We start from the raw sequence: 11,277 nt of genomic DNA on the forward strand, positions 1-11,277 counted from the left end.
TCTGTATCTCTGGTGCCTTTTGTCCTTCTCCTTTTAATTTATTTGATGTGGCCCATGGACAGCAGTAAAGCACCACAGAACAGCTGTGCCTGGTCTCAGAAAAGGGGACCTGTGTAAAACTCAGGAACCTTTTTAAGAAGGTAAAAGGAACACCTAAAGTGCTAAAAGGTTTTGAGGGAACAACAGAAACATGACCACTGAGGCAGTGTAAGTGCACATCAGTATCAGGACAAACTGGGAAAAGGGCAAAAAGGAGCAGCAGAGCTCAGGAGGTCATTAAAAACAAGAAGAAAATCGAAAGAACCATAAGCACTGATCCATTAAACACAAACCAGGGCAGAGGTGGTTATAAAACCAAACTGAGGCGCAGTTGAAACAAGGCAGAGAAATGCACAATAAATGTTTTTGCAAGTAACAGGGAATCTGCTGAGAAGTTTGGAGAGCTAACGGGGAGTCCAAACACCCAGGAGAAAAGAAAGCCCAGGTTCTGAGAGCCCCAGCTTTCTCCAAAGTGAGACTGGCTGCACTTCAACCTCTCCTGAGAGGCTGGGTTTGTTTCAGCGCAGGGAAATGAGACTAAATGCTAACTGTAGGAGGAATAAAAAAGATCTCATGTACAGCCAGCCAGAAGCCTCCAAAAATATGGCTTCTAGAAATGGTACCTAGAAGAACAGAAGAGATGTTGAGGTGCCTGCTGTGGGTGGGGTTGTTTGGTCCTTGAGTGAAATGGGATGCTGCCTGTTGGCGGGGGCTGTCAGTGGGAATAAGAGAAGGACCCACTGATGCCAAGAGCCCAATAAAAGAGGATCAGAAACCACAGAATCATAGCATCATAGGATAGTTTGATTTGGAAGGATCCTTTTGCAGGTCATCTGGTCCAACTCCCCTCTGCCACGGGCATCCTCAACTAGACCAGATTGCTCAAAGCTGCGTCCAAATGTTTCCAGGGATGGGGCATCCACTACCTCTGTGTCAGTGTTTCACCACCCTCCTTGTCAAACACTTATTTCATATCTCTAATCTTAAGCGGACTGTCCTTCAGCGATCTGCAGCAAAGAGTTGGGGAAGAGACTCTAACACCCGCTTTTTCTGCCGCGCATCACTAGAAGCTTTGCTCTAGTGTCCTTCCAGAACTGCCTGAACTTCCCTTGGAGTGCGTAGTAACTAAACCCAGCAAATCCAATTTCCCGTCGCGGAAATGACCGCGATCCGAGCCGGGACGGGGAGCGGCCCCGAGGCGGGGTTTGGGGGCGGCCGGAGCCAGCCCCGCACCGCGTCCCGCAGCGCCCCGGGCTCCGCTCCCCGCTCCCCGCTCCCCGCACCGCTCCCCGCACCGCTCCCCGCTCCCCGCGATGCCGGCGCTGCCGGCGCTGCCGGCGCTGGTGGCCGCGGCGCTGCTGGCGCTGCTCGGGGCCGGACGAGCGGCCGCCCCCGGCTCCTGGGCTCCCCTGAAGCGCTGGGCCCTGGGCTGCCTCCTGCTCTGCCTCGGCGCCTGCCGGCAGCGAGCGGCCACGGGCACCGCCGAGCCCCGCCGGCCGCGCCCGCTCCGCGCCGACCCCCACGTGAGTGACCCGGGACCCCCCGTGCTGGGACCCCTTCCCTGGGACCCCCTTCCCACGGACCCGCTTCTGCGATACACTGTTCTCGTATCCTGGCATCCCTGTGTCCCGCATCCCTGGCACTCCCATCTCCCTGTTCCCCTGGCACACTATCTCCTGCTTCCCTACGTTCCCCCAGTCTTGGAACTGCCGTCCCCAGCCTTTCCATGTTCCCCTAGTCTTGGACCTCCCATTCCTGGCGTCCCCGTGTTCCCCCAGTCTTGGAACTCTCATCCGTGGCATCCCGACGTTGCCCTAGCTTTGGAACTCCCATCCCCAGCCTCTCCATGTTCCCCCATCTTGGAACTCCCATTTCTGGCGTCCCCGTGTTCCCCCAGCTTTGGAACTCCCATCCACAGCATTCCCACGTTCCCTCAGAACACCTTTTTCCCTTTGGACTGAAACTTCCCTGGCCCTACACCACCTCTACCCCACTGCATCCTCTGCATTCCAGCCCTTGCATCCCCCTGGCAATCCCTCAGGTGCTCCAGTTCCCTGCGTCCCGGTGCCTGGCACCCCTCAGTGCCCAACCCCATTTTTTTGAGCTCTCCTTTCTTTTGGCTAAACTTTCACTGCTGCTTTTAAAGCTGCCTGGCTGTTCTCAGGGTGCCTGCTATGAAATACAAAAAGTGAAACCAAAATTTGATCCCTGAGCAGAAGCCTACGGAAAACAAAGGATTGCTGACATTCTCCCCTCCCTTTCCTGCCCCCAGCTGGAGCTGAAATGCATTTCCCTTTCCCCAGGCTCTGGATTCCCTGTACTTCACCGGCTTTGCAGAGACCAACAGGAGCTTTGTGATCGCTCGCCTCGCCCGACGTCCTGCTGGCCTCTGTGAGATGTGGCTCTTCCTCAGGCTGGATGGGATAGGAGAGTTTGAAGTGAGTGCTGCATGTGGAGTGATGTTCAGGAGCAGTGCTTGACTCCTTTCTTGAACCTCTGATGGAATCCCAAGCCAAAAATTTATGTTCTCTGCATCTTCGCACCAGTAAGGCACCAGGGCTGTGTCTAAAGGCAGTGGTGGAACTGGTCAGAACATAAATCAGAACTGGTCAGAGTAGTGGGCATGTCCCTTTTTTGTAGGATCTGACACTCATTCCCCTTTCCCATAATCTGCACAAAACAGAACAGTTTCTAAAAAGTGCCTTATTAAATCCCCCAGGAGGAATTTGAGCATCCAGCCTTTCCAATCAGGTGCAGCACATGGTTGATGAGTTCCATTTTATGCTTATGGTTGGTTTTTCCCCCTTTTTTAATTTTCATGCTATAAAAACCATTTGGAATTGCCTCTTTAAAAGAGAGGGAAAAGCTTTTAGGGAGTTTTATGCACATCTGCTTCATTCTTGCTGAAAAGAAAGCTTAATCAGATACCATTAATCAGATTTTTGCCTGAGGATTTTCTTTTTTTATTAAGAGCTGGCTACATACTAAAGGGGAGAAGACCTGACATAAATCCCTTTCCACTTAACTCTCTTTATATTCACAAATCTCTTTCACTAAGTAGCCATGACCAGGAAAAGCAGGAGAAATCCTATTTGGAGAATATAGAAAAAAAGAGAGAGGATTGATGTGCATTATTTTGGGTTTTTAGTCATATTTAGTATAACAAGACTGCTTTGTGGCATCCTCACAATTGAATTAAGCAAATGTTTTCCTACAATATTTCCTTTTTTTAGCACCCACAGCACCCAAACATGATGGTGAGAGATGAATCCAAAGAGATCTGGAGTGGAGGAGGACTCACTATGGAATACTTGGAGCCCCAAATGTGCTGGAAGATAAATTTTGATGGATTACTCAGGTACTGCAGCACTCCCTAATTTCATTTATCTACACATAAACCCAAGACTTTTTCAGCACTATCTGGAAATATATTACATTTATTTTAAATTTAACCAGCATGAACCAAAAGCTGTTTGGTAACTGAGACACTTTGATTTTTAAGGAATGAAAATAAGTCTGGTGGTGTAGAGTATTATGAATTCTTCTATTCCAATTCCAAACATGAAAGAAACATTTTGCTGTTTGTTTAGGATATAAACAAAATTATAATATAAGACAAAATTATAATGATATAAAAGTGCTTTGTCTTGCAGGAAAGGATCCTACAGACAGCAGTGGAGTGAGGAGGAAGGAGAACTTGTACAAGTTAAATTCTCTTTGCAGTAAGTTTTTCAGCTTTGCTTTGGGATGTACAGTAAGCTCATAGCTCATTTAAAATGCCAAAAATCAGAGTTTTCCAATAAAGTACAAAGATTGCCTCTATCAAAGTACAAGTGCACAACTTGGCCTTGCATGAACTGAATGCTAATAATGTCTTTTTCTTTCCTCTCTCTTTTTCTAGGTGGGAGAACTCCACAGATGTTTTTAACTTTAATGTTGACAGTAACCCCAGCACATTTGCTCTTGCTTTAGCCCAGGAGCCTTGGACCATCGAGCTCTTCCAGAGGGTCAAAAAGTAAGATACAAGATTAATAACTTCTGGGGTTAATAATAATTTTTTCTATAGTTATCTTCAAGGTCTGATGTGTGTTATAGTTGAATTTTGAAGGTGGGTTTAATTTGAAGTGCTCTAATAAAGGACATGGCTCTTGGTTTCAATGCCACACCACACCTGGGGGATCCTGCACACAGATATCTGAGTGAAGTCCTCAGCATCAGGAATATTTCTTATTCGTTCTGTTTTCATAGGCAGCTCCCAAAGTCAATGGTCCAGGTATAGCTAAGAAAAGGAATATAATCCTATGAGAAAGGAGCTGAACTGGGTGTTTAAAATACTATAGAAACTCTGGAGAGCTAAAAATATGAGAATCAATGGTGTGAAATTATGTATATCAATAATGTGTGTGTTTTGGTGATACCTGCTGAGTTCTAAGCAGCAGCTGTTTGGCAGCCCAGCATTTCTTCAAACAAAGGGTGATTTTCTATCCTGTCAGGGTGAGAATTTGCTGCTGTTTCATTCTCAGGTGTCTCATTATGTAACAGTAACTGGGAAATGTAGAAGTGATGTGTAAAATCTGGGATAGCCATGGTCCAGATGCTCTGAAATTTCCTTCATTTTGGGAGATAAATCCATCAGATTGGCACTGAGGAGATTCCTGAGGAGGATTGGAGCTCTTGCCTGTGCTGACCCACTCCTTTCTTTCTTTCTTCCAGGCAAAGGGAGCAGCATTTCCGACACGAGCAGTGGGGCCGGTCTGTGGGAGAGATTGAAATAGAAAATTCTGGGAAAACTGAACTTTCCCTCCAAGGCATTCGGAGCCACTCCTATGGTAAGAGCACAGGAAAGAATTCCCTGCCTTGGGAATGCCCTCAGTGTAGCTGGCACTGGCAGGGCAGTGAGATGGAGGATTAGCTGTTAAAATAACCAGGTCAATGCCTCGGCATGAAATAAAGACATTCCAGAGGAAATACCAGCACTGGTTTGGGAACATACATTGGTTACCATGTTATCCATGACTTGATATTTCTTTATCCAAAAAGAAATATCTTTTTGGATATTTATTTATTATTTTGGATATATTCTTTATTGTGAAGTCAGGGACTGTTAGTTCACATTTCCCAGGAATGGTGAAACTCCAGCTTGAGGGATTTTGGGTTTTTTTTGCAGGTGTCCGGGACTGGGCTGAGATTCGCCGTTATGTGATGATTTTGGCACACTTTGAAGTAGGTATTAACATGGCAATACAGGAAATTTTTCTGAGCTTTTCAGGCATGTTTAAGTATCCAGAAATAAGGATTTGGGAACATCCATGGTGCACATCAAAAGTTCTCACTGGTGGCACCATTAGCCCAGATCAGTGTTGAGAGCTTTTGCTCTCTCTCAAAAGCAGAGCTGTGTGTGTAAAAACTGAGATTTTGTTACACTGATTGAAGCAAAACTTGTTCGATAACGTGAAACAGTTTGTTTTGGCTTTTTCAAGAAAAGTTAGGCAGGCAGCTTTACAGGAGAGATTCTCAGCTGCTGCAAGTACCCAGCACTCCCTGGAGCTGCTGCAGAGCTGATTCCCATTAATGGGAAGCCTGAGGTGTTTGAAGCATCCTAAGCCTTCATGACAGCAGTCAGCAAATATTTCTGCCTGTGCTGAGCCATAATTCTCTGCAGTGCTGTGTGGGGGAGAGGCAGAGCTGTGGCTGCTGGGAGCACACAGCCCAGGGACATGCTGAGGGCAGCCCCTGCCAGCTGCCAGCCAAGCCCAGCAGATGCTCCTGAAAGGGCATTTCCTTTGCCAAGCCAGGCATAAATCAAAACTCTCTATTATAGGCAGCATTACCGGGGTTTAGACTGAATTCAGGATAAAAGTTCTTTTCCCAGCTTGGAAAATCCCATTTCTGTACAAATCCTGATTTATCATGTGCCTGTGTATCATCAGTGTGGATAACCAACCTCTCCCTGTTGTCCAGTTTTTCAAGACTCAAAGTGTCTGTGGCTGTTCTGCCCCTAATTAAAAGGCAGCTGACTTCATTAAGAAGTTTATTGCAGCTTGAAGCTTGGAGCCCTCTTACCCTGAGTGTCTGTACATTTATATCATCAGAGGAGGCTTAGATTTGCCTCAGAGCAGCCCAAGTGGAGCATGAGGAGTCCAGACCTACGGATGGAAGAGAAATTAGTAAAACCAGGAGATTCCAGTTCCTTCTTAACATTTTCCAAATCTGCTGCTCCCAGACATAGATGGATAGAGGTTAGAAAAGTCGGGTCATAGTAAACCAGTTTTGTTCTTCTTTGCAGGCTTTGTTTCCCTCCTGTGTCCTCTTGCTTTGGACTTTCTGTTGTTCCCATTGTCCTTAATTTGTCCTGAATGTGTTTGGTTTATTTTCCTGGATTTGTTTGCAGCCAGATCTTCATGGGAGATGTAGTGAGAGGATTTTAAAGTGTGAAACCATAACACATTGCATAGGCTGAGTTCTATCCTGTGTCTTCTTGGTCCAGCCAGTGAAGCACCCTCAGAAATGAACCTGCACAACTCTGGCTGCTTTTTCTTTCTCTTGCAGGATGGGACTGCAGCACATTTAACAGTTATCAGCATGCCAGCTACCACAACTCAGTAAGTGACCAAAGAACTTTATGTTGCTAAAACCACTCATCTTAGAGGTGGCAAAAGCTGCTCTGCAGGACACCTTTGTGTGAATTCCTGCTTTGAGCCTGTACAGCCCAATTTCCATCCACTCCCTCATGCTCCCAGTTTTCTATTTGTAGTTAGTCACAAGGACAGCTTTCACCTTCCCCTTGCTTCCTTTCCCTTCAGCTGCTGAGGGCTGATGGAGCTGTCTGTCTGTCTGTCTGGATGATTTAGAGGTACAAGCTGGGCACTCCCAGCTGTTTGAGAAGGCTCCAGCTGCAGTGGGGCATTCCACAGGAGCCCTGCCTTGCTCACTGCTGTTCTCTGCATCCAGAGGGTTAAAGATCAATGTCCATGGCCCCAAGGCTGCTCCAAGCCCCATCCAACCTGGCCTTGGACACTTCCAGAGATGGGGCAGCCACAGCTTCTCTGGGTACCCTGTGCCAGGGCTTTCCCATCCTCACAGGGAAGAATTTCTTCCCAATATCCCATCTAACCCTGCCTCTGGCAGTGGGAAGCATTTCCCCTCATCCTGGCACTCCCTTTTCCAAAGCCCCTCTCCAGCTCTCTTGAAAGTCCCCAGAGCCTTCTCTTCTCCAGGCACTAAAGTCCCAATTCTCTCTGCCATTTTTCTGGTGCATTTGAGTTTTGGCTGAACTTCAAACCTGCTGCATTCCTGTCCCCTTCAGCCTCACTGTAGGTTATGTGTTTTTTCCTGATGGGAGGAAGGCTGGCGTTCAGTGGTCCAACGCCTCCCTGGCCGAGCTGGCCGAGGATGGGCTGATCCAGGAGGAGTATGGAGTCAGTTTTACTGCTGGTAAGCTCCACACAGTCCAGCTGCCTCTGCCTTCATTTCTTGGCCTGCAGTTCCTTTAGTGGAGGAAAGAGTGTTCAGTGAGATTCCTGGGGAATGCGTCATCTTACACCCTGAGAAATCTACTTAGAGCCATAAAATCTTGGTTGGGGTTGGAAGGGACTGGAAGACCCTCTGGTTCCAACCCCACTGTCATGGGCACTTCCCTGCTTAAATGAAATTGTAGTTGTGGTGTGTCCTGGGTGAAATGTGTCCACTGCAGGGTCAGGGTCACAGGATACAGAGGGAGAGTTACAGATTCTGTTTGTGCTAGTCCACATAAAATAGGGATTTCAACATTCTTGGGGTGTCAGAACATCTCTTATGAGGTGGATTCAGCTGGAAATGTGGTTGATCATTTTACTTGATTTACAAAGCAGGCAGAACAATCACTCTTCAGAAAAGCATAAAAAAACCCATACACAAAAATAATAGATATTGGGATTGTTTTGAGATAAAATACTACTGAAAGTTGGTGACTTTGTTCCCCTTTTCACTCTTCTCCAAGGTGGCAAGAGCTTTAATGTTTCTGCAGCTCTGGATAAGCAGGCCTGCCCCGTGGTGTACAATGGCCTGACAGGGAGAGGAGTTTTCCACGAGTGCATTGCAGATTTCCAACTCAATGGCTTAACACCAGGCTGGGGCCTGGTTGAATTTTATTACAGGTAAAATAATTACAGGCAAGAAAAGGTAAAAAATTACCATCCTCCTGTATTTACTTGTATGGTTACAACTCCATAGATATTTGAAGCATAAATGCACTGATTTTTTTAACTGATGTAAAAAATTGTCGCTCATTTAGTGCTTAATGTGTTTATTAAGTTGACAAGCACTCGTATTATTTGAAAAGGAATAATTGCACAAGCACTTCATGGGTGCAGGATATAATTTGTTTGTTATATAGGTTTATGTCGGTTTTATATAGGTCTCCATGTAGGTTTATGAGTTGTAGGATGCTCCATTCTGGACACTCTTATTTAGAAAATCTGTCCCATTATAGAAATAAAGAATCCTCACCCCAAACTGAGGCAGTTTACAGGGTGAAACTTGCTCACTCAAGGATTTATTTGGACAGATAAATGTTCAGAAAATCCCCACAGAAATGGCTCTGTTAGGGGCAAAATTATATCCACAAAGAATTTGCTTCCCTTTTCAGGGAAGTGCTGTTCCTCCTGCCATGTGTTTGTCACTCTTTCCCTGGAGCCTTTTCCATATGGAGCCTTTGCTCTCATGAAAGAAAAAGGCAAATTTTGTTGCTTACATTTTGTTTGCTTTTTAAAATAAACACGAATCCTTGGCTGCTAGAGGAAATGCCATAAATGACTTTCCGCAGATGGAGACCTCAGCTCCTTTGGAAAACCAGGCATATTTAAAGCACATCAAACAGGCCAAAAGTGCAAAATACCTGCTGGTTGAACTTGAACCTGCAGCTGCTGCCAGGTCTGTGCTCCCTCCCCTTTTGGGCTGTCCTAACCTGCCTGGTGGAGGAAATGACCCAGCAGGGAAAGCCTCAGATAAAACCCAAACCGGGCTCGTTCTGCAAGCCCAGACAGCCCCAGGGATCCTTCACTTGGCACTGCTGACACAATTCCTGTCAGCTCCACCTCATATCTGCTCCCAAATCAACCCCATGGGACAAATGAAAGGGTGGGGATGTTGTTCTTCTTCTCCTCCACAAGACATCAGCTCAGCATCGCTGCTCTTCCCGCAGGGACGAGGCCGCCCAGCCGGTTCCAAACCTGCAGCTTGGTTCCAGAACAGAGGGACCTGACCCTGCCACTGATGCCTCTCCCTCATGATCGTCTACAGGCACATCCCAGCAATGCTAGCAAGCAGCAGCTTTCCAAAGAAATGTAATTCCCTGCAAAAACCAGCACTGGTTTGAGTGTAGAGCTCGTCACAGGATGCCGGGGAGGTCAAGGGTATAAAAGGATTTGGAGAGAAATGAGATCTATTTTTATTAGTGCAGCTTTCAGTGGTTGCTAACCAGGGTGGTCTGGAGGCAATTTGAAGGAAGTCTGATTGCAGGAGGAATGCACTGGGAGGGATCATTCCATGCTCTGTCCTTTGGTGTTTTTCCTAAACTTCAGCTACTCCCCACCGTGACGACCAGGACCTCAGGCTACGTGGATCACTGACCCAATTTAGCAGCTCCTCTCTTCTCTCAGATTTGTTTTTGAAATAAAAACTGTGTATTTCAGAACTCTCTGGTTGTTATAGTCATTAAAACATGGGAAAAACCTGTTACAGGATTTGATAGTTTTGTCTGTGGCTTTGTAAAACATGAAGTGGAAGGAGCAGGAGCAAGCACATCTAAGTGAGGTGTCCTCTAGGAATAGCATTAGTGGCCAATGAAATAAGTGGTACAAACATGATTTTGCCTTGTCTGAAGGAAAGCCAGGGTCTGGTAATCCAGTTTACAAAGGGAACTGAATTCCTCATCATTCCCTTGTAGGGATTAACCACAGAATCCACAATAGTCACTGGCCTGAGGTAGGTATTGCCTACCTAGATGCATCTTGCCATTAATTACTGAAAACTAAACATACTTAAAATATGCAAAAAAAAAAAAAAAAAGTTCAGTGGAAAGTGTGGAGAGGAGAAATTAAGGAAAGACACCTTATAATTAGAATAATGCCACCATTCTATTTCAGAAAACAGTGAAATCTGGATGCACATGTCTGTGTTTTTATAATCCTTGCTTGTGCTGACAGAGGAAGAGATTTTAACATAATTTAAAGAAGAATTTTTTGTTTCTGAGGCAGTTGCTACACTTACTGCTGCAACAACTTTTTCTGCAGAATGGGTGCATGAATATAAAATTATTCCCCCTGCATTTATGACATGCATGTCCCAGTTTGGGATGTGTCACTGAACAAGGCTGGGGTGCTGCAAGCCTGGTGTGCTGTGACAGGCTGGTTTTATCAGCACCCTCCTGCAGCTGTGAGAGATCCCCATTCCTTAATTAATTCCCTAATTAATAACCTGATCCCTGTTCTGCACTCGTGCCCTTGAGCTGCACCCCAGCAGGTGCAGGTGCTGTGCCCCTCCTTCCATCCCAAAGCACCCCTGGATGAGCCAAGCTGAATTTTGGGTGCATTTCTTTTGGGGTTGGCACTGATTCAGAGCTTTGGATTGCAGCTGCACCTCCATAAACCCTTCTCCAGTTACAGTGGTATTAATGGCCACATTCCTGTGAGCCTTGCACAAACTCAAAGATGTCTTAAATCTGTCTGTGCTCTCGTGGTCTCAAGGTGCTGAAACAGGGAGCTTCTAAATTTCTCCAGACAATGGTACTTTGACAGGAGGGAAGGCCTTATGCCTCCTTTTACACCTCAGAAATCAGTCAAATAGGTAATTTTAGAAAGGTTAGGAAAATAATGATGTTATACATCACAGTTTGTTCCTATTAAGTGTGTGGCTTGTTTTGCTATGATCTCAGGAACATCTGTTCCTTTTTTTCTGTGGAGTTCTTGTCATCTCTTTCCCTTTCACTTATTTCTTCAAGGCTAAAACATTAACATTTAGAAGGTGGAAGACAGGCACATAATAAAGCAAGGTTTTGGAGGTGTCAGAGCATGTAGATTATGAGAAAAAATGTTAATTATGACTCTGGGACCACAGTTTGAGAAATCACTATAAAAATAACTCCCTGTCCAGGCAAAAAATTAAAAAAAAATCCCATCAAGGAAGGGATTGGTCTGTCTATTTCCTAAATTCCAGAAACTGGGCTTAGAAGTAGGGATGCTGTGGGGAAATGTGTCTCCC

The 11,277-nt window shown here is 45.9% G+C and overlaps 1 protein-coding gene across 1 annotated transcript; it reads left to right on the forward strand.

Moving 5' to 3' along the window:
- Positions 1 to 1,329: 1,329 nt before the first annotated feature.
- Positions 1,330 to 9,712, forward strand: LOC132079038 (uncharacterized). The gene is made up of 11 exons (XM_059481459.1): positions 1,330 to 1,562; positions 2,343 to 2,477; positions 3,273 to 3,397; positions 3,693 to 3,761; positions 3,941 to 4,054; positions 4,753 to 4,868; positions 5,207 to 5,262; positions 6,589 to 6,641; positions 7,346 to 7,473; positions 8,018 to 8,174; positions 9,221 to 9,712. Exons 1-11 carry the CDS (start codon positions 1,353 to 1,355, stop codon positions 9,306 to 9,308), a joined length of 1,251 nt encoding a protein of 416 aa, XP_059337442.1. The 5' UTR covers positions 1,330 to 1,352; the 3' UTR covers positions 9,309 to 9,712.
- The last annotated feature ends 1,565 nt before the right edge of the window (positions 9,713 to 11,277 follow it).

This window comes from Ammospiza nelsoni, chromosome 13 (assembly GCF_027579445.1).
Source record: "Ammospiza nelsoni isolate bAmmNel1 chromosome 13, bAmmNel1.pri, whole genome shotgun sequence".
NCBI lineage: Eukaryota > Metazoa > Chordata > Aves > Passeriformes > Passerellidae > Ammospiza > Ammospiza nelsoni.

Excerpts from the sequence above, each read along its gene's own strand:
- LOC132079038 (XM_059481459.1), top strand. The coding sequence starts at position 1,353 with ATGCCGGCGCTGCCGGCGCTGCCGGCGCTGGTGGCCGCGGCGCTGCTG. Across the intron at positions 4,055-4,752 it reads CTCTTCCAGAGGGTCAAAAA|GCAAAGGGAGCAGCATTTCC; the intron begins GTAAGATACAAG and ends TCTTTCTTCCAG. Across the intron at positions 7,474-8,017 it reads TGGAGTCAGTTTTACTGCTG|GTGGCAAGAGCTTTAATGTT; the intron begins GTAAGCTCCACA and ends CTCTTCTCCAAG.